The 24,006-nt window shown below is 40.5% G+C and overlaps 1 protein-coding gene across 1 annotated transcript in view; it reads left to right on the top strand.

Moving 5' to 3' along the window:
• LOC126456276 (forkhead box protein J1.2-like) overlaps positions 1–23,271 on the top strand; it is a 76,282-nt gene extending 53,011 nt beyond the window's left edge. The window contains exon 3 of the mRNA XM_050092028.1: positions 22,714–23,271. Within this exon, the coding sequence (XP_049947985.1) occupies positions 22,714–23,271 (558 nt within the window). The remainder of the gene's footprint in view (positions 1–22,713) is intronic.
• Positions 23,272–24,006: the final 735 nt, after the last annotated feature.

Genomic DNA, 24,006 nt, shown 5'->3' with positions numbered 1-24,006 from the left:
ATTCCATTTTAAATCACTCCTAATGCCTACTCCCAGATAATTTATGGAATTAACTGCTTCCAGTTGCTGACCTGCTATTTTGTAGCTAAATGATAAGGGAACTATCTTTCTATGTATTCGCAGCACTTTACACTTGTCTACATTGAGATTCAATTGCCATTCCCTGCACCATGCGTCTATTCGCTGCAGATCCTCCTATATTTCAGTACAATTTTCCATTGTTACAACCTCTCGATACACCACAGCATCATCTGCAAAAAGCCTCAGTGAACTTCCGATGTCATCCACAAGGTCATTTATGTATATTGTGAATAGCAACGGTCCTATGACACTCCCCTGCGGCACACCTGAAATCACCCTTACTTCGGAAGACTTCTCTCCATTGAGAATGACATATGGCGTTCTGTTATCTAGGAACTCTTCAATCCAATCACACAATTGGTCTGATAGTCCATATGCTCTTACTTTGTTCATTAAACGACTGTGGGGAACTGTATTGAACGCCTTGCGGAAGTCAAGAAACACGGCATCTACCTGTGAACCTGTGTCTATGGCTCTCTGAGTCTTGTGGCCGAATAGCGCGAGCTGGGTTTCACACGACCGTCTTTTCCGAAACCCATGCTGATTCCTACAGAGTAGATTTCTAGTCTCCAGAAAAGCCATTATACTCAACATAATACGTGTTCCAAAATTCTACAACTGATCGACGTTAGAGATATAGGTCTATAGTTCTGCACATCTGTTCGACGTTCCTCCTTGAAAACGGGGATGACCTGTGCCCTTTTCCAATCCTTTGGAACGCTATGCTCTTCTAGAGACCTACAGTACACTGCTGCAAGAAGAGGGGCAAGTTCCTTCGTGTACTCTGTGTAAAATCGAACTGGTATCCCATCAGGTCTAGTGGCCTTTCCTCTTTAGAGCGATTTTAATTGTTTCTCTATCCCTCTGTCGTCTATTTTGATATCTACCATTTTGTCATCTGTGCGACAATCTAGAGAAGGAACTACAGTGCAGTCTTCCTCTGTGAAACAGCTTTGGAAAAAGACATTTAGTATTTCGGCCGTTAGTCTGTCATCCTCTGTTTCAGTACCATTTTGGTCACAGAGTGTCTGGACGTTTTGTTTTGAGCCACCTACCGCTTTGACATAAGACCAAAATTTCTTAGGACTTTCTGCCAAGTCAGTACATAGAACTTTACTTTCGAATTCATTGAACACCTCTCGCATAGCCCTCCTCACACTACATTTCGCTTCGCGTAATTTTTGTTTGTCTGCAAGGCTTTGGCTATGTTTATGTTTGCTGTGAAGTTCCCTTTGCTTCCGCAGCAGTTTCCTAACTCGGTTGTTGTACCATGGTGGCTCTTTTCCACCTCTTACGATCTTTCTTGGTACATACTCATCTAACGCATATTGTACGATGGTTTTGAACTTTGTCCACTGATCCTCAACACTATCTGTACTTGAGACAAAACTTTTGTGTTGAGCCATCTGGTACTCTGAAATCTGCTTTTTGTCACTTTTGCTAAACAGAAAAATCTTCCTACCTTTTTTAATATTTCTATTTACGGCTGAAATCATCGATGCAGTAACCGCTTTATGATCGCTGATTCTCTGTTCTGCGTTAACTGTTTCAAATAGTTCGGGTCTATTTGTCACCATATAATGAATTCTACTCTGCTTTTGTAAATGATGAAAGTCTATGTGAATGCAGCTTGCCGCTAACTTGGTGTAATGTTTTGTCTGTACAGAAGTGTGTCTGTCGCCTTTATCGCTCTTTCCCTCTCACACATACATCGGTACAATAAAGTCAGGGCTTCTTGTTTTCTAGTTAGGCTGATCCGTGAAAAGACAGAGAAACAATTATGCTAAAGGAGGATTCTCTCTCTCTCTCTCTCTCTCTCTCTCTGTCCTTTATCTGTGTACAGTTTAAATATATTATTTACGTGAAATCAGCCTAGTAGAATCTCTGGTGGAGCCCTTCGTCTTAATATTCAGCGGCTGGCTTGCTAGAAAAGATCTTTACATTTGTTATTATTATTAAGCGCTGCATTCAGTTGGGAAAATCGATCGTTTGAACAATTCGTTCAGTTTACGACAGATCTAAAATTTCAGATGTGGACGAAGCCTTTTTGGACGATTTCAAAAAACTCAGAGATTGCAGGCTCTCTTTGTCACAGCTGAAACTTCCCAATTAATTACAGGTCCCAGACAATCATCAATGGTTCAGACAGAGAACTCATTCGTCATTCACTCTAGAATAAAATGGTCACAAACCTTATTTCTGAGGAAAATTGTATATTGAATCCATTTCCATACATGTTCCGTTTTCTGTTGGTTCCAAGTCTCATGTAATTTTCTTTTACAGGTTTGTCTTTCTCTTTATCTATCACGCTAGCGGCACAAACTTTCCTAGCTCGCTTTAGCGCAAAGAAGAGTAAATAAATCTCCTTTAGCAATCCGATAATCTTCCAACCGATACTTTCCGAAGCTGTTCCCTTCTCTCTCTCTATAATAACCATGGAGCATACATTTCTGTACCTCTGTTGTTCCAAAGAATAAACGTACTAGAAAAATACCTTGGCGTCGACGAGCTGTCGGCGCATATATTACTAGAAAATATGATCAAATACTTTTCAAACGTAAATACATGTGGATGATTTGGTTGACCATTATTAATTATTGCGTGGTAGAGGGTAATTTTCCGTGGGGAGATTACAATGCCCCTCGCAGTGAGCGAAGTTTGTGAGCTCAATTTTGATTCACCGAACACACTTCGTGAGCTATCTATTAGCGTGGATAACCCGGAAGTGATGATTGTCAGTCCTCCGACTGAAAAAGAATATTATATTTGAGACAGACGAAGAAAAGAAATGTTGAAGACAGAAGAAATGAAGAGACCGGTACCGCGGCTGTATTGCTTTTATGTGCATCTAGGTGTTATATTTGCTGTGCACAACCAAGGAAGATGATCTTTCATGAACTGATGTCAGGGTCTACCCATTCGGGAACTTTCTTAAGCAGGGAAACCTTGGAAAACCTCTTAAGCCTAGACCCCCAGCCTACGGTACATAGAAGATAGGAAAGCCTATAGAAGAAAAAAAAATATAATTTTGAAATAGATCTCTAAACAAAAGACAGGGATCAATTTGTATCACAATTTGGAGAAGAGTGGTTTGTGCCTCTAGCAAAAAAAAAACGTTTTACAATAAATAACATGAATTCTCGTTTTACAATCTTGCTCCTGGTACAATATCTTGCGGTGCTAAACTCCCCCGGGTCTTGCATGTCCCCGACGTCCACATTTGTAGTCGGTCTTCTACGCGGCCCCCTCTGTAGTTGATCTTCTACGCGGCCCACAATGGGAAGAGTAGAAGGAACAGGGATACTCGAATTCACATGCAACATTCATTCCAAAAGAATTAGCAATGACCAAAAGGAAAACTCTTCCTGTAAGAGAACTGATTAGGTTGCACCGTCCAAGATACTCCTTTTTGAAAGCAAAATCCTTATGGCTTCATGGATCCTTTTTGTTACGACGTACTTCAAGGAATTCAACCATTAACTAATGATGTTGCCAAAAGCATCATCCGATTTACTCCCTTTTGAATACTCCTTTTGACTTTGCCTCCCCACTTGTGCTTATAAGTCCAAAAGTTCTGACACATTTTCTATCACTGATTTGTTCTTCGTAATTTAAAGGATTCATGTAACTTACTATAGATTTTGGATTCAAATCATCGAATAATGGAAAGTGTAGTTCATTTTATACCAAGACATCATCCATATTTCCTTGATAAGTCATATAATATAGCTATACTCAAAACTTTTTATTCTAAATACATATATTTCTTTGCTTGAGTGCTGAAATGTAAAAGTTATTAGCATTGAGGAATGCGGATTCGCTTCTTTCAATTACTCTCTGATTCATACGGTGTTCATCTATGCTCATATATGGAAATGGATTTTTCACACAAAATTCCCAAATGAACACGAACCATTAAATTACTACTGAATCTATGAATATTACTTTCTTTAATCATTCATTAATAAATTAAAAACTCTTAACTTCTAATTATAACACCTATTCCTTTTAGAGTTCAACATGAATCAGTTTATCCTCGCGTTTGGTGCGAGTCTCTTACAAAGCATATCTGTATTGTCTATATTGATTTTAATTCTCGCGCCGACGTCAACTGTTTTGCGCGGGAAATTATCTTTGCGGCGTTAACCGTCACTCACGATTCACTACCACAACACATCCCTTCACACGTTTACACATGTAAGTGTTCACATGAGATTATATATGAATATTCACTCGGAACCTCTTTTGATTATTCCGCGTCATTTGCGGGAAACATTTCATTCTTCTTGAAGGTCAGTTAGATCCTTAATCATTCTTGATGACATTAGCAATGCTAAAGTTCTATGTTCACCCAAACCACAGGTGAAGCCTATCTCCACTATCTTCTTTACAACACTCGATAATAATAGTTAGTCACTATTTCTATACTCTATGTCACTGATTAACTATTTCAATTTAAAGGTTTCTATCACTACACACACAGTTTATTGTTATGTTTTTTACGAGTGTTCATTTTGCTTTTGGCACGGCCAACAATGGGGAGCAGTATGGGCTTGTAGAGGGTTCGATCAAACCCCATTTCAACATGCGATCTATTTCTTTTTGAACTTGAGCCTTTAACCTCCAGGGAACAGGATAGAAAGTTCTACAATACGTTTCATGTGGCTTAACGTAGAGATGGCATATGTATCCCTTAATAACTCCTGGCCTTTCATCAAACACGTTTTCATACACTAATAATAATTCTTTGAGCTGCTTCTTCTGCTCTTCAATAATGCAGTCGGATTCATTTAACTTCTCATACACTAATTGACCAAAGTCTCCTTTGACTTGGAACTCATTATTTACGTGCTGTTTAGAATTTTGTGCAGTCCTGATTACTTGCACACTGATCCCACTATTATATTTTCTGGTAAGGCTTTCCTTTTTCAACAAGTCCAACTCAATTTCTTGTTTATTTACATTTAACCAAATTTTTCCTTTTTTAAAATCTATTCTGCATCCGTATTGACATAGGCTGTCGACTCCTATAATGCAGTCTACCACCAAATTTTTTACAACAAGGAATGTGCTTAATATTGCTACATTTCCGACTTCTACACTAAGTAGTGACTGCACTTTTACATTAGCCGATCTAGCCCCAACGGTGCCTATTATTCTGCAATTTTGAACTGGAAAAATTGGTACTCGTCTTATATTTCTGATCTTGTTGAATAGAGCCTCCGAAATAACATTCGTGGTTGCAGCTGTGTCCAAAACCGTCACTATAGTTACAGTCTCCAAAATGACTTGCACTTCGGCTACTGCCATCTGTTCCTTATCCTCATCTTGGAGTTCTAAGTCCTCGGTCAATTCATCTGCCAGTAATCGTCCATCATTATACGTTAGCATGGGTACACATATCCTGTTGCCCCTCAACCAATTGTTGACCGCTCCTCCAGGGCATGAGTGGGTCCTTACAAGTTTGTTGGATTTTGATTCGCCTGGTGGTTGACATCGTCCGTCACTTCGGTAATTACCGGTTGATTCGTAGATGTCCGTCCCCACTGATGTTGGTTATTTGAATCTATTCCCCCCGGTTGATTCCACTTTCTATTACTGTTATTGTTCCAGGCTTGCGGTCTGAAATTCCTTTCGTTCCCCCATACGGGATTGTATCGTTTCCCATTCCTGTTGTTCCTTGGATAGCCCCTCGCAAGACTATTGCCGGTATTATTATTGAGATTTTGAGGGGTTTCTCCACTATTTATCGATCTCTGTGCGTTCCCTTGCCTACCATTTGGTGGAGGTTCTATCTCCCTATATTGGAATCTGTTGTTACGGGCTTTCTGGTTGCTCTCTTCTATAATGTCTATATGATCTAACGTCGTGAGGAACGACTCCAAGTCTTTATCGTTCCCGTAAATTAATTGATTCCGGATGTTAGTTGGTAATCTTGCCTTAAGTATGTTTATTATGTCTGGCAAAGGCATAGGTCTGTCCCAATCTCTAGTTTTGTTTATATATTTTTCAAAATACTTCCTAAGGCTTCCTTTTGAAAAAGAGAAAGGCTCTGGGTAGAGCACCTCCTGCCTTAGGCGTTCTTGTACCCCTTCTGACCAGAATTTTGCTAAAAACGCTTTCTCAAAATCGTCATATGTCTAGCAAACAGAAGTCATGTCCGAGGCCCAGATCGCCCCCGAACCTTGTATATACCCAGTCACAAAACTGATTTTCTGCCACTCTGACCAATTTCTGGGTAGCACTCCTCTAAAACTTCGGATAAAAACAATCGGATGGACCCCCCTTTTGTCAGTGTTAAAAATCTGGAATTGCCGATGCTTTATCATTTTTTCTTCGGCATGGCAAAGGCTTTCGTAATCTCCGTCAGATAAAACTTCACGCGAACAACTAGCTCGTGGCAATTTAATATTCGAGTTACTCACACAAGTCGGTATCGTGTGCGAATGTGCAGTAACTGGCTCTACAGACGCTGCCAACTTCTGCTGCTGGCCGGTATTCATTTGTTCTGAGCCTTGTTGTGAAACGCGTATCGACTCTTCTATCGTTTGTTTCCAATGCTCGAAATCAGCACCTAACTGCTGTCGCACTTCCTCAAGTCCTTTCGCAAACAAATTGTCTTCCTGTTTGCCGCATAGACTCTGGAATGCTGCTTTAACATTTTGCTCAACGTTTTCACACATTAGCCTTTTGTTTTCTAATGTGATTTCGGATAATTTACCCGTTAATACATTAATTTGGTGGTCTATAACGTCTTGACGTTCGGTCAGATGTTCAACACTTTCCTTTAGGTTCGTCTGTGTACGTGCCAATTCAGGAAGTTGCGCAATTGCACATGACATGGCATCTTGCTTTTGTACTAATTGCGGAACCATTTCCACCTGTTCCCGTATGGTATCTATCTTAATAGCCACATACTCCTTCATTTCTACACGTACGCGTTGAGTAGACTCCTCACATTGAGCTTTAACCAATTCTATTTGTGCAGTTAATTTTCGTTCCGTCTCTTCGGCCTGATCTTTAAGTTCCTTTGTCTTCGCCTCTATCCGCTGCTCTAATTCGGAAAAACTGTCATGTAACTGCTGCTTAATCTCAGCTTTCAGATTTTCCTGCCCCTCAGTAACTGAGGCTAATTTCACATTCAAATCATTTTGCCCCTCGGTAACTGAGGCTAACTTCGCATTAATGTCGGTTTTCATATTATTCATGCTCTCAGTTATCATCTGCATCTGTCTCATGATAATTACTAATGGATCTAATCCATGTTGCATACTTGCTGTTACATCTCCAGCCGTGTCTACCGGGCGTTCTATTGCACTATCTGTAGCGATCGGTTCTACAACACTTCTTACTACATCACTATTATCCGTGCTCACAGCTGAAGGCTGTTGCGTGTTGCTCTGCTCTGCTTGACTCATCTTAAACATTGCCCTAGTTAAAACCATATAAATGTTCTACAGTCAATATATATATATCTCCCTTCACACAAGAATACTTCTGTGGCTACTTTCTTATAGTACTTATACAGGTAAATGCAACTAGGGCAGATCAATCAAACTACGTCTGGCATGAACACAATTAGTAAATGTTCAAATCTACGTCTACTTCCTCAATACTAGCAAGCTTTAATAAAAAATTATAGATCTGGCCTTTTTTCTGCGCCCAGCGTGCTGCTTTTATTTGTAGATCCACTTAATTTGCCTGCGAGTATTTCTTCTCTTTTCCAAGTTAAGTTGTCTTGTCGTAGTTCACATGAAACAGAGAACAAAATTATTTTAACAACGTCCAAAAACGTGTCCTGTCACGGATTGGCCATTATAATGAATTCTACTCTGCTTTTGTAAATGATGAAAGTCTATGTGAATGCAGCTTGCCGCTAACTTGGTGTAATGTTTTGTCTGTACAGAAGTGTATCTGTCACCTTTATCGCTCTTTCCCTCTCACACATAAATCGGTACAATAAAGTCAGGGCTTCTTGTTTTCTAGTTAGGCTGATCCGTGAAAAGACAGAGAAACAATTATGCTAAAGGAGGATTCTCTCTCTCTCTCTCTCTCTCTCTCTCTCTCTCTCTCTCTCTCTCTGTCCTTTATCTGTGTACAGTTTAAATATATTATTTACGTGAAATCAGCCTAGTAGAATCTCTGGTGGAGCCCTTCGTCTTAATATTCAGCGGCTGGCTTGCTAGAAAAGATCTTTACATTTGTTATTATTATTAAGCGCTGCATTCAGTTGGGAAAATCGATCGTTTGAACAATTCGTTCAGTTTACGACAGATCTAAAATTTCAGGTGTGGATGAAGCCTTTTTGGACGATTTCAAAAAACTCGGAGATTGCAGGCTCTCTTCGTCACAGCTGAAACTTCCCAATTAATTACAGGGCCCAGACAATCATCAATGGTTCAGACAGAGAACTCATTCGTCATTCACTCTAGAATAAAATGGTCACAAACCTTATTTCTGAGGAAAATTGTATATTGAATCCATTTCCGTACATGTTCCGTTTTCTGTTGGTTCCAAGTCTCATGTAATTTTCTTTTACAGGTTTGTCTTTCTCTTTATCTATCACGCTAGCGGCACAAACTTTCCTAGCTCGCTTTAGCGCGAAGAAGAGTAAATAAATCTCCTTTAGCAATCCGATAATCTTCCAACCGATACTTTCCGAAGCTGTTCCCTTCTCTCTCTCTATAATAACCATGGAGCATACATTTCTGTACCTCTGTTGTCCCAAAGAATAAACATACTAGAAAAATACCTTGGCGTCGACGAGCTGTCGGCGCATATATTACTAGAAAATCTGATCAAATACTTTTCAAACGTAAATACATGTGGATGATTTGGTTCACCATTATTAATTATTGCGTGTAGAGGGTAATTTTCCGTGGGGAGATTACAACCAGAAGGTCTAATATGTTATCACCACGGGTCGGTTCTCTGTTTAACTGCTCAAGGTAATTTTCAGATAGAGCACTTAAAAAAATTTCACTGGATTCTTTGTCCCTGCCACCCGTTACGAACATTTGAGTCTCCCAGTCTATATCCAGCAAATTAAAATCTCCACCCAGAACTATAACTTGGTGGGGAAATCTACTCGAAATATTATCCAAATTATCCTTCAGGTGCTCAGCCACAACAGCTGCTGAGCCAGGGGGCCTATAGAGACATCCAATTACCATGTCTGAGCCTGCTTTAACCGTGACCTTCACCCAAATTATTTCTCATTCAGTGTTGCAAGATGCGGCCCGGACTCCATTTTGGCCGCCTACCATATCCCCGTGCCCATACAAGGTCGCCGGTGGTGAACCGGCCAAGTGAAGGCACCAGCGGCCATGAGGAGGAAGGCCGCAGAAGATGAAGTAGCATGCGGGGCTGTCGACCATGTAAGAGCTCAGCCGGGCTGTGGTCGCCCATGGGGGTGAAATGGTAAGAAGCCAGAAATTGGAGAAGCGCATCATCAGCAGCAGAAGAAGTCAGGAGTTTCCGCATCTGAGCCTTAAATGTGCGGACCAGTCGTTCAGCCTCACCGTTTGATGGTGGATGGAATGGAGGGGCTGTGACATGCATAACGCTGTGACGAGCACAAAAATCCACAAATTCAGAAGAGGCAAATTGCGGACCATTATCAGTAACAAGAATAGAGGGAAGGACTTCCAAAGAAAAAATGCGGGCGAGAGCACTTCTGGTTGCCACAGTGGTAGGCGACGTGCAATGGACAATGAAAGGAAAGTTAGAGTAGGCGTCAATTACGAGTAGCCAATAAGTACCTAAAAATGGTCCCACGAAGTCAGCATGAATGCGCTCCCAGGGCTTCTCAGGCGAAGGCCACGGCGACAAAGATGACTTCGGGGCAGCGGCCTGTGACGCACAAGGGCCGCAAGCAGTGACCATGTATGCGATTTCAGAGTCGATGCCAGGCCAGTACACATTACGGCGCGCGAGAGATTTTGTGCGAGAGACACCCCAGTGCCCTTGGTGAAGGAGGCGCAAGACCGAAGCATGGAAAGACGCAGGTACCACAACACGCGCCAAAGCATTGTCGGTGGAAAGGAGGATAACACCATCCCTAGCCGTGAGGCGGTAGCGCAAAGCGTAGTAGTTCTGCAACGGATCAGAAGTCTTAGCGGAAGGACAATCTAGGTAACCCTTCTGAATACAGCATAAAACCCGGGAGAGGGTAGGGTCAGAACCTGTAGCAGCCGCCAGCTGGTCCCCGGTGATGGGGAATCCGTCCAAACCCGCTGCTTGGCAACATCCAGGTAGAAACACAAAAGTTCGTCCCTATCGAATGCCAGATCAGGACCCATGGGAAGGCGAGACAGTGCATCAGCATTCCCATGTTGAGCCGTCGGCCGGAAATGAATCTCATAATTGAACCGAGACAAGTAAAGAGCCCAACGCTGAAGGCGGTGTGCAGCCTTGTCGGGAAGCGACGTTGATGGATGAAACAAGGAAACAAGTGGTTTGTGGTCCGTAACAAGATGAAATTTGGATCCATAAAGAAAAACACCAAACTTATGAAGAGCATAAATAATGGCCAAAGCTTCTTTTTCAATTTGAGAATATTTCCTTGGGCATGGATTGTTCAGAACCATCAGAAAAATGGTGTGCAAGATTCTGAAGATGTTCTTCAGTGGTGGAGCCAGTGACAACAATGTCGTCCATGTAATTGACACACCCAGGGACAGAGAGGAATAATTGTTCCAAGAATCGCTGAAAGAGAGCAGGGGCGCTGGCAACCCTGAATAGCAATCGTTGGTATTGATAGAGGCCAAAAGGCGTGTTAAGGACCAGAAACTGCCGGGAAGCAGCGTCGAGAGGAAGTTGATGATAAGCTTCTGACAGGTCAATTTTAGAAAAATACTGGCCTCCAGCAAGTTTAGTGAACAGTTCTTCAGGACGGGGCATAGGGTAAGTGTCGATGAGGCATTGAGCATTTACAGTGGCTTTGAAATTGCCACAGAGACACATATCACCATTGGGCTTAGCAACGACAATGGCAGGAGAGGACCACTCACTTGGAGTGACAGAAAGCAAGACCCCTGAAGCAGTGAGATGATCCAGCTCCCATTTTACCCGATCACAAAGGGCCACAGGAATGGGCCGAGCCCAAAAAAACGTAGGCCGAGCAGTGGGTTTAAGCATGATATGAGCTTCAAAATCGTTTGCACGGTCTAACACAGGAGAAAAAAGGGACGAAAACGTCGTCAACAAGGAATCCAATTGAGCATAAGGAATGGCATCAGAGACGATATCGACAGAGTCATCTGTGGAGAACCCAAAAACGTGAAAGGCATCAAAACCAAAAAGATTTTCCACGTTACTATGGTCAACCACAAATATGGTAACAGTGCGAACGACGGATTTGTAAGATACCTCAGCATTAAATTGTCCCAAGAGAGAAATCTTCTGTTTATTGTACGTCCATAATTGCTGAGTGACAGGTGATAGGATTGGAGAACCCAACTGAAGATACATCTGAGAATTAATAATAGTGGTAGCAGAACCAGTATCCACCTGCTTGTGAACATCCCAACCAAGGATTTGGACTGTGAGGAATAACTTCCCTGAAAGGGAAGAAGTGCAATTGACAGACAACACAGAAGCAGAATCAGCGTCACGGTCATGAACATCATGTATGCGGTCAGATTTGCAAATGGAAGACACGTGACCCTTCTTTTTGCAATTGTGACACACGGCCCAACATTGGGGACAATCCTCGCGTGAATGTTTTGTGAAACACCGCGGACATGAAGGAAGGTGCTGGGGATTTTGCTGCAGTTTCTGAGAGGGTTGTTTGTGGTTAGGCCGAGGCTGCGCATGGGAGCGTACTGCGGCCATGTCGGCCAGTGGGGACACGCCGCACGCATCGTCAACAGCGCACAGAGGTTGTATTTCCCCGACGTCACCCCACTCCTCTATTTGCACTCCAGCGGCGCGAGAAATTTCAAAAGGCTGCGCGATGGATAGGACTTCATCTAGAGTCGGATTTGCCAACTGAAGGGCACGTTGCCTCACTTCTTTGTTTGACGCTGATCGGATAATAGCATCCCGTACCATGGAATCCGCGTAGGATTCTTTGTGAACGTCAGTAACAAATTGACACTTTCGACTGAGGCTGTGAAGCTCAACAGCCCAAGCGCGATAGGATTGATTCGGTTGTTTTTGACAACGATAAAAGGCAACACGAGAGGCTACCACATGCACTTGCTTATGAAAATATGTGGACAGAAGTGAGCACATTTCAGCAAAGGACAAAGACACAGGATCTTTCAAAGGAGCCAATTGCAACAACAACCGATACATTTGAGGTGGAATCCATGAAAGGAACAGAGACTTACATGTTTATTCATCCGTGACATGAAATGCCAAGAAGTGCTGTCGAAGACGTTTTTCGTAGTCAGACCAGTCTTCCGCCGTCTCGTCGTAAGGAGGGAAAGGAGGTATAGACAATGACGAGAAACGGTCCGCATTGGATGCCGTGACGAAATCGCGAATTGCCGACGTGAGAAGCGTTTGCTGTTCAGTGAGACCTTGCAATAGTTGCTCGACAGTAGCCATGGAAACCTGTGGGTCAATGATGAAAAGGAAAAATCCACTACCTTGTCGTCAATTGTTATAATGTCAAGTTGAACACATATATTTCAAAAACGACACAACACATGTAAGTCACAGAGCAAGTTGACAAGCAAGAAATGTGAACATGGTAACATTCAAATCAGCACTGGGTCCAGGCTGGCCGCTTAGGTGGTGCAGCTGCTGCATGGCTGGCAGACAGCGCCGCATGTAGAGGCTGCGCGTAATTGCACGGCGGCACTTTGAATGATCGGCAAGTTACAACACTGTGTTATAAGAGCTTTACCAAATAACAATGCTCCAGGACTCCCATGAGATCCCAGGAAAAGCATTAAAGGTACTTCCACATGAAGCCTACAACTACCTGGCAGATATCTTCACCAACATCATCAGACACAAAAAGTATCCAAGCAGCTGGAAGCATCATGTCTGCTTCAATTGAAGACACTATTAGCAATTGTGAGGGGGAAGTGAAGTAGTGATTGTGTATCATTATACAAAATATGTTCAAGATGAATTGTGTTTATTCTAAGCAATGTTATCTCTGATCTTGGTTTATTCTTTGATTTTTGTAATTATTCCTTGTATTGATTCCCACTACATATTTATGCCTTTGCATCCTATGCTATTAAATGTTGCGATAAAGCAGATTTATTCTAAACCACAACAGTTCGCCACAATCATAAATGAATGTTTCATTATTTGAAGCATACAGTATTCCAGTTGTAAATAAAATGAAATTAAGCTGAAACATGTGGGTGGAAGCGTACATGTAAATTAACAGAAGGTGGCATTAACAGTAGATTTTAGAACCAGAGGGTCTTTCATGCTATATAGCAAAGGAAACGTTGGAGGAAAGGAGACTATTCAAGGATTAATTAAAAACTTTTTATTGGTGCTTGTGTTTTCTGATATTCTACTCCCTGCTTTTTACACATCTGATTTGCAGTGAAAATCTATGGAACATAATGGGTAAGTTAATGAATAGAGTTGTTTACATGCATCTGTCATCTGAATGAAGAATTTACTGGAAATGTTACATTTGAAGCTAGCAGTACTATTTTTTATAATAATGAAAGATGAGGGGATAAATCCACCAGAAAATACTGGATGTCCAGCCCTATTATTGCTTTCATTTTTCATCCAAAATTTTTGTAACTACTTCAGTATTCTCATTTAAGAACTACAGATGGCGATCTTAACTTTTTAACACTGGAGAATTCTTGGCTGTTGGTTTTGCACATGTCTGTGTATGTGGTATAAGTAAGATGAGCATCCTAGACGTCCTTTCATACAAAAGTCCACAGTTATTTGGAAAGTTCTATTTATATTTTCTCCTGAATAGTTGTTATGCCATCACTAACTTGGGACGCTTTAACCTCACTTCAAAATTCACAGTGGCACCCTATTGCTGTTGAGATATAAACAATTCCAGTTGTCAGTCACCCTCATACTGTGACCAGAATATATTTGCTTTTCCACTGATTTCATGGCAACGGAGGTGTCTCAGCTACTCCTTGTATCAACAGTAGCCTCTGCTTTCCTATGACAAAATTAGATTTATTGAAAAACTTCCAGCCAACAAGACCTTTGTTGAAAACAGACAGCACACACACACACACACACACACACACACACACACACACACACACACAAACGCAACTCACACTCACATGACTCAGTCTCTGTGGATGCTGAGGCCAGACTGAGAGCAGCAGGGGATTATGGGAGAGGCGACCAGGTGGTGAGGGTAAGATAATGCAGGGAGAGTTCCCATGTGCACAGTTCAGAAAAGCTGGTTTTGGTGGGAAGGATCCATGGCACAGACTGTGAAGCATTCATTGAAATGAAGAACATCATGTTGTGTGGCATGCTCGGCAATGGTGTGATTCAGCTGTTTCTTGGCCGCAGTTTATCGGTGGAAATTTAGGCAGATAGATAGCTTGTTGGTTGTCATGCCCACATAGAATGCAGAACAATGTCTGCACTTAAGCTTGTAGATCACATGCTTGGTTTCACAGGTGGCACTGCCATTGATGGGATAGGTGATACTTGTGACCAGACTGGAGTAGGTCATGGTGGGAGAATGTATAGGACAGGTCTGACATCTAGGTCTATTATGGGGATATGAGCCATAAAACATGGGGTTGGAAGCAGGGGTTGTTTAGGGATGGTCAGGATACTGTGTAGGGTCAGTGGGCAGATGAATACCACTGTGGGAGGGGTGGGAAGGATAGTGGATATGACATTCCTCATTTCAGGGCATGACAAGAGGTAGTCAAAACTGTGGCAGAGAAGGTGATTTAGTTACTCCAGTGCTGGGTGGCACTGACTCATGAGGGAAATGTTCTTCTGTGGCCAGATGGTGGGACTGTTGGAGGTGGTGGGTGACTGGAGAGATAAGGCATGGGAGATATGTTTTTGCACAAGGTTGGTATGGTAATTACAGTCTGTGAAGTCCTCAGTGAGACTCACACTGTATTTTGAGAGCAACCAATTGTCACAAGTGGCTAGGCTGTATGGAAGGGACTTCTTGGTTTAGAATGGGTGGCAGCTGTTGAAGTAGAGATATTGTTGGTGGTTGGTAGGTTTGATATGGACGGGGGTACTGATGATAGCCATCACTGACATAGGTCGAAGTCAAGAAAGGTTACTTGTTGGGCTGAGTAGGATGAGGTGAAGCGAATGGGGGAGAAGGTGTTGAGGTTCTGGAGGAATGTGGATAGGGTGCCCTCACTCTCTGTCCAAATCACAATGCCATCATCAATGAATCTGAAGCAGGTGAGGGGTTTGGGATTCGGAGTGTTTAGGAAGGATTCCTGTAGATAGCCCATGAATAGGTTGGCATAGGAGGGTGCTGTGTGAGTGCCCATAGCCATACCCTGGAATTGTTTGCAAGTAGTGCCTTCAAAGAGTAAGTATTTCTGGGTGCAGATATAATTGTTCATGGCAATCTATTGGGCATTGGGAAAGGTAGTGATCTATAGCGGTAAGGCCATGGGCATTTGGAATGTTAGTGTAAAGATAAGTGGCACCAGTAGTGACAAACAGGTCACCATCTGGGGAGTGGCAAGTGTGAGGTGAGTGGTGGACTCCGGGGAGAGGTTCTGGGATGGGGTAAGGATTTGAGGAGAGACTGGAGATCCTGCTGTATTTCTGGAATGGGGTCACTCTGGCAGGGTATGTAGGTGGATGAATCTGACAGCTGGAGGTAACCTTCTGGCAGGTAATGCTTGTAGTTCAAAACAGCTGTGTTGGAACCTTTGACAGAACACAGGATTATAAGGTTGGGATCAGTTTTTAAGTGGTGGATTGAGATTATTTCTGTGGATGTAGATTAGTTTGCACGTTGAGGGATTTGGAGAATGATGGTGAGGCAAGGTTCAAGGTAAAGAAATTCCAGAAAGTTAACAGGGTGTGATTTGGGGGCAGTGATGGTGGATCATGGTTGGATGGAGTAGTGAACTGAGTCAGGCAGGGTTCAACATTGGTCTTTGTTTGAGTATGGTTGGTGGGGTTGGTGGTGAAATAGTGTTTTCACTGTAGGGATCAGGAGAAGGGGAGAAGATCTTTTAACAAATCCTGCATGATTGAATTTGGGAGTGTGGCAGAAGGTGAGCTCTTTGGAAAGGATTGACACTTCTGCAGGGCGGGGACTCTTAGAGGAAAGGTTCATGACTGTGTTTTGCATCTGTTTAGATTCTGGATTCTGTATGGTGGCAGGAGGGAGTTTGTGAGAATGGGGAGACATAGTAGGTTTGTGAGACAGGGTTCATCATCTATGAGGGGGTGTGGGGGAAGGTTTGGAGGTTGTTGTAGGGGTGGTGGATTGTGGTGGTCCAAGGAGGGAGTCGAAAGTGAACTGCGTGGAGAGTTTTATGAGGTAGCATTGTGCACATTGCTCTAGTTCCTGGAGAACAAGAGTTTCATAGTGTGATATGGAATCCAGGAATTTGGGATTGCATATCAGGAGAATGTTGTGGATGGAGATAAGGTATTGCAAGGAGGTTTGGGTCTAATTAATTTGTTTTTGGAGGACTATGTTGATGAGGGTTAAGGATTGGCAGAACCTGAACAGATGGAGATCTAACCTGTTAACAGCACCTAGCTGCCCTACGCTCTCTCCACCCCATCCCTGACACTCTCACAAGAATCACTTTACCATCCCCCACCCGCACTCTGCTATCCCTCCCCTTCCTGGCCCCTGCCTTCTCCTTATCTCCACCACCAAGCTGCGTCTTCCATCATGCACTGCTGCTTACAGTCTGGCCAGAGAATGTGGTCATGTGTATGCATGAATTGTGCTTGTGTGAGTGTGTGTGTGTGTGTGTGTGTATGTTGTCTATTTTCAAGGAAGGCCTTGTTGGCCAAAAGCACACTTTTTGACAGTCTTTTTGTTGTGCCTATCTGCTTCTCAACATCTCTGCTATAGGGTGAGTAGCAACTATCCTTATTATAAGAGTGTTACATTCCATCCTGGATTTTCCATTGTTTAATTCCACCCCTTTAATGAATATAATCATAATAAATGATTTATTTGTCCATAATAACTTTTACAGTCATGGACGCAGCCTGTTTTTAAACATATGAACATTAATAAGAGCTTAGAAATAAAAATAAATTATACACAACAACATTGAAAATCCTGGATTTAGTACAAACATTCAGCAATTAACAGTTGCTTTAATTTTGTCTTAAATATGTTTGCATTTAACAGTTTTATATTATTTAGCAGTCTGTTATAAAAATGTCTTCCAGTAGAAAATGGACTATGATTGTTGCCCTTTTATTACTAAATTTTATGTGGTAATCCTATTTTTTTCTTGTATTATAATTATGGATTTTCCTGTTGATTATATTGTGCTCCATATTTTCTTTTACAGACAGTATAGTCCTGATAGCAAACAAATGTTAGTATATTATATGTAATAAAATATTCTCTACAGAACTGACGTTTACTAATATTAGGTAATATCCTAATTGCTCTTTTCTGGGCTCTGAAAGCCCTATCCATGTGTACCATTGGTGACCCACCCCAAATCTCGATACCCTATTGTAGGTGGGAATGTATGATTCCAAAATAGTTTTGTCGTAAGACAGGTGGCTCTATTATGCTAGAAAGGCATTTTAGCAGGTAGGTGTTACAGGAGATTTTTTTACACATATAGCTGATGTGCTCCTCCCATCTTTCATCTACTGTAATACTCAGGAATTTATGTTTCTCAGTTGTTTCAACTGATAACTCTAGCTCAGTATCCACTTGCCTTGATTTAAAATTGAGTAGAAACTCTATCAGAATTGTCTTGTCCATAATTAGTGCCAATTTGTTTTTGGTGAGATATTCTGTGATGAGGTTGATGTTCTCTGTATTATTTTCCACTGCTTACTGTTTTGTGGAATTACTACTATATTAATGTACACAATAAACAAAAAAGACCTGATAATGCTTCCTCGAGGGACTCCACAGTTAAGAATTTTATAAGATGATTTTACTTTTTGTGTATGTCCTCCAGTTGTATGATACAGTTTAACACATTGTCTCCTGTCAGCAAGGTAGGATCTTAACAAATCTAATGCTACTCTTTTGACTCCATAAGTTTTTAATTTATATACAAGAATGGAATGATTTACAGAGTCAAAGGCCTTAGGTCTAAAACTGTGACAATAATTTTGTTTCCATCATAAAGTTTATCCAGTAGTGCTTGAAAAAATATGTAGCTACAGCTGTTATTGTAGACCTGCCCTTCCTGAAACCATGCTGAGAGCTTTTTAGCAGATTGCACTTGCAGAAAAGTGATTCAAGTTGATCAAGGAGTAGCCTTTCCAACAACTTACTAAGTATTGATGTCAATGAAATAGGCCTATAATTTTGTATATAATATGTGCCAGTCATATATATTAGTGACTTTCAACAATTCACAAAATGATCCCTCACTGAAGGAGCTATGTATTAAATGCTGTAGTGGCTTTAGTAGTTAAATTAGTGCATTCTCTCATAAATTTGGCTGAGATGTCATCCCAGTCACTGGATTTATGTGCTTTTAAGGTTGAAATGGTTTTCAGGATTTCAAATTCTGTAGCACACTTCAAGAGGAATGAATTACTGACGATACTGGGATTTAGCACCTATGATGGGTCAACCACATCCTCTGTACTCATCTTACTAAATTGGTCTAATGAATTTCTCACATACTTCCTTTGGGTCACTCAGCACTTTTTCATTGCCTCTTATTATTAAGTTATTGCACACTCCATTGTTGCTTCCTCTGCTTTCCTCATTAACTCCATGCTGTTTTGCTAACAGTGCTGAATTGCCTCATCTGTTCTGCATACATCTGTGCTTTTAATGACTTAATTGCTGTGCTTTTAATGACTTAATTGCTTGCCTGTAGGTCTTTCTACAGGCTTTGTATTTAGATTGGAAGCACTGCAATTTGGTGTCTCTAAAATGAATATATAAATGCTTCATATCTTCCTTTACTTTTAACACATTAGAGGGAAGTTTAAGATTCTTGGAACTGTCAGTTTTCCTTAACGGTTATTTATTTATTTAATTTTTTTCTCACTGGGCACGCTTGATTATGTAAGATGGTTAATGTTGTATAAAAATTGACCCACTTTTAAGTAATATCTTCTGTTTCTTATAGGCCTACTTGATTCCAGTGTATGTGTGCCTGGGTTTCCTTTAATGTTTGATAGTCTAGCTTTCTTTTATAGGTAAGTACGTCCCCATGAGATACTATTTCGTTGTCTGTATCAAGCTCCAGTACTTGTACACTACAATCTGAAATGCGCTTCTCAATAGTTCTAACGACATGATCTTCCTTGCTTAATTTGTAATAACATGGTCAATAAATGTCTGAAAGTCACATGTTACTCTTGTTGGTGTTAAATTCACATGGGTGTAATTATAGAACTGTAAAATATCAGTATATCTAAGATAATTTATACTATTAGTTAAGGAGTCAATGTTCACACCACCTACTATTATAGTCTGTTTTTTGTGAGATGAAAGTTTATCAACAAGTTCCTCTAAATGACAAAAGAATTCTTCCATGTTACTGTTAGTGGTCTGTACAGGCTAGCTATTATTAAACTGCTTATCCTAAGCTTTATTCTTATTGCAGCTACTTCAGAAACCATCTCCCATGCAAACGTATCCATCCAGTCAATTTTTTCACCCTGGGTATTATTTAAGACATAAATATCAATGCCACCACCTTTATGTTGTTTCCTACAATACACACTGACAGTTTTATAATTACTTAAATTAATGCTACACATTTCTTCAGTTTTGCATCCTAGTTCATTCACATGATAAATATGAGACTATTGTCACTTAGAAATTTGTCAGTTTGTTCAATTTTGTTGGAAATATATTGGACATTTTGTGATATTGTTTTGAACTTACTGTTATTTGTGATGTTGTTGTCAAGTACTTTGCCTTCACATATGCATGGTGAAGGCTGTTTTATTCTGAAAAGGTTTCTGTAGGACTACTTTCACTTATGAATGAACTGTTTTTATATATGAGGCTTTTCAGTTCGTATTTATTCTATGAGGCTTCTAGTTTCACAGTATTGTAGGAGCTCATATACTAGGTTTGAGGAAGTGGGGTAAGCCTAAAACATGGTTGAAGTTTTGAGCTGGTCCACAAGTTGTACTTGAGCTACTTCTGTGGAAGAGCACAGCTCATGAAAGACAAATATCCAGGCCGTGGTCCTTGTATGGCAGTTTCATTTACCATGAATTTTTACAGCACTATAATGCACCAAGAGCAAAAAGAACTTCATTTCTTTTTATTTCATTTTATATTAAATTTTTCTCATTTCTACCTGCTTTCCCCTTGACCACTTTGTTTATTACATTACATTTTATTTTCTCCATAGGCCTGTAGCTGGCTATTATATTGTCCTGGTGATTGTAATGAACAACCTTTAGTGATTGCTCTCAGATATAAGTGTTTCAATATTTATTTAAAACTTGTGTATAGGATACTGTTGTCCATGTCTCTCATTTCTACATATTCTGTATGAAGTTTCATGGTAGTATCCTCTTGCTATTGTTGCTAAATGTAGTTCTTTCTGTTTTGATGAGAATTTTGTTTTTGATCTTTCCATTTATTTTCAGTATTTTAACATACTGCCACATTTTGGCTGATAAGCAAATGAAATGTGGCAAATATATTTTCAGTGTTTATTTTCTTAATTACTAGAATTCACTGTTTACAGCTGTGTTTCTCTTTTTCTCTCCCTCTCTTATAAAGGGTGACCCAAAAACTTGTTAACATCTGAAAATGTAATAATTCACACAATAATGCAGGTAGAGAGGTAAAACTTGACACACGTGCCTGAAATAAGAGATGTTATTGAACCCAAAAATGAGTGCAAAAACTGGCCACGAGATGGCACTGGACAGCAACATGTCAGTGGCGCCACATGAAAATCATGTGGAAAACGAGCTGTAGTGACAGGAGTCAGATGCGCCAGCAGGCACAGCATGTTGGCTTTACCAGAAAAGTCACTGTTAGTGAAGCTTTACTATCAGAATGCAGAATCCATTACTGCAGCTTTCCAATCCTATCACCGTAAGGAAGATATTCAAATGGGTAAAGATCCAGTGACAGGTGTTGCTGTGAAAAAAATGATCACAAAGTTTGAAGTCATGAGTTGATTAAATGATTGATTCCATAGTGGGCAAACAGACACAAGTGCTTTTGCTGTTCAGACAGTTCAGGAAGAAATAGAGACTTTATGAGGTTCATCTCTGTATGGTGAAGTCAGTGTTCATGAAGTCACATGTTGCACTGGCACTGCATGCTCTATTGTTTGGAGAACACTAAGGCATACCCTCCAATGCTATCTGCAAAAAATTCAGCATCATCATAAACTGTTAGCCATTAGTTTTGTGATACAGAGAGCATTTGTGATGTGGGCACTTAAAAAACTGGGGGTAGATGATGATTGGTTGTCTCACATGTTGTGGACTGCTGAAGCCCATCTCATACTTGAAGGGCCTGTCAGTATTCACAACTGCAGAATTTGGGCTACTGAAAATCCTAGAATGCTCATCAAAATCCCATTTCATGATGATATAAGCTCACAGTGTGACATGGATTTATCATATGAACCATGATTGGACCCTTTTTCTTTGAGGAAATGTGGGGTGCTGCTTTTCAAACTGTCAGCATAATGAGTGCAAGGTACACTAATATGTTACAGAATCACATCATCCTTAGTCTGGATTATAAACACCTGCTCGGAGGTACTACTTTATTGCAGGGTGGTGCTCCCCACCATATTGATACACATCTGAAAGCTCTCTTGTGCACTTGATGCACATGTGAAATATCTCTTATGCACATCATTTGGTTAGAGTCACGCTGAGCCACCACTTCTGTCTCGCTTGGCCTCCCAGATCCCTAGACCTCAATCTGTGAGATTATTGATTGTTGGGTTGCCTGAAGTTGCAAGTCTACTGAAGTTGTCTAACTTCATTAGGGATGCTAAAAGACAACATCCAATGACAGCTTCCCCATACCTACTGATATGCTGTACTGTGCTGTTCACAGCATTGTCCCTCAACTACAGGTATTGTTGATGAATGATAGCTGACATGTTGAGCAATTGTTATAAAGAATGTCATCTTTGCTAAAAAATCAAGTTTTATGCTAATTATTGCTTTTGTATCACATGAAGTGCCATCTATTGGTCATTTTGTGCACTTTTTGGTTCAGTAACACCCCATATCATTTCAAGCATGTGTGTCAATATTTACATCTCTACCTATTTTATTCTGCCAAGTACTAAATTTTCAAATGTTAATAGCCTTTTGGGACACCCTGTACATTAGTAGTATTGCATTTCTCCTTACCTGGAGCCCTGTGACGACTCATAGACATTTATGTTTAACTACTGATAATCCAAATTCTTGCCAAAAATACTTATTTTGTTTCACAATTAACTTTTAAAATGTGAATAAAATGCTTCATGCAGAAGTAACTGTTGCTGATTCATATTTGGTTTTTAGCAACATTAACTGATATGTGTACATTTGTTACAGAACTCAATACGTCACAATCTGTCACTAAACAAGTGTTTTGTGAAAGTACCCCGCTCTAAAGATGAACCAGGTAAGGGTGGTTTCTGGCGGCTGGATGTGGATCAGTTGGAAGAAGGGCGAAGAAGGAAAAGACGCTGTAGCTCTCAAAGTGGTAGCAACGTAAAATCAGCCACGGCAAAGGTTAAAGTAAGATCTATACAATGTGAGAAAAAAGATCAACAACAAAAGAAATTGCAGCAGCCACAGCATGTGCAACCACAGCTGCAGCAACAACACCAGCCACAACTACTGGCAAATCCTACAACACCTGCAATGTGTCTCAGCACATCACACCAACAACAACTACTTAGTGCACCTTCAATGGTTCCTACTGTTGTCTCTGTCTCTACTGATTCAGTCACTGATTCTACTTCAAATTCTAATTTTGTAACTTCCAACACATCCAGCAATGCTCCAATTGTCATTGGTGAAGATGATTTGGCCACTATGCTGCTGGCAAGTGAAGGATGGGATACAGCTCAGATAGAGCTTCTTGACTGGTTGCTTGATACACTATAAATCATTTTAAAAAACTGAGGCAGTGGCTTAAATTTCATCAAACCCAGCTGATTGGTGAATAATGCTTTTGAAGTACTGTGGTGGGAACTTGCATATTTAAAAACTTCTGTGACATTTCTTTTTAGTTTTACCCACTCTCTGCACATGGAATTCTTCGTTAGGCTGATTTCATTCATTGAATGGAAAACTCTACTATCAACAAAATGGTCTTTTACCTGTACATTTCTGAGAAATCTATTATTCAAACATCTGATTCATTCTTAAATTTTCTCTTCCATTCTATCTGACACAATATTTCTAATACTCTGATGTGTAAAAATGACTGGTAGTAATATTTTATCTTCTATTTCCAGCACAATGTGGTTCAAATGTTACTTCTGCCATATGGAAAAAATTACAAATTTATAACCAATATATCTGTGTGGCAACATACTCACAGTATTTATCTGAGTATATTATATCAGTTGAAACAATTCATGTTACCAATGTTGCATCAGTGGCAAATTACGTAGCAAAATTAAATGCAATATGGCATTCCTTGCATTGCTGTAAGTCCCACTAACAGCATTTTCAAATATCCATGTATATTTTCATACAAAATAAGTGACAGGAATTTGCTTGCCGTCCTACTTTGTTTGTGTTTAAAATTAATTTTGTGTGTAAATGTAGGACTAAAGTATTTTATACAGTTTACAGTACATCTTTTGGCCAAATGTCATGGTTTTTTAAGTGATT

Source organism: Schistocerca serialis, chromosome 2 (genome assembly GCF_023864345.2).
Source record: "Schistocerca serialis cubense isolate TAMUIC-IGC-003099 chromosome 2, iqSchSeri2.2, whole genome shotgun sequence".
NCBI classification, from domain to species: domain Eukaryota; kingdom Metazoa; phylum Arthropoda; class Insecta; order Orthoptera; family Acrididae; genus Schistocerca; species Schistocerca serialis.
Note: the sequence above shows the minus strand (reverse complement) of the source record. Positions and strands in the feature narration are given on the sequence as shown.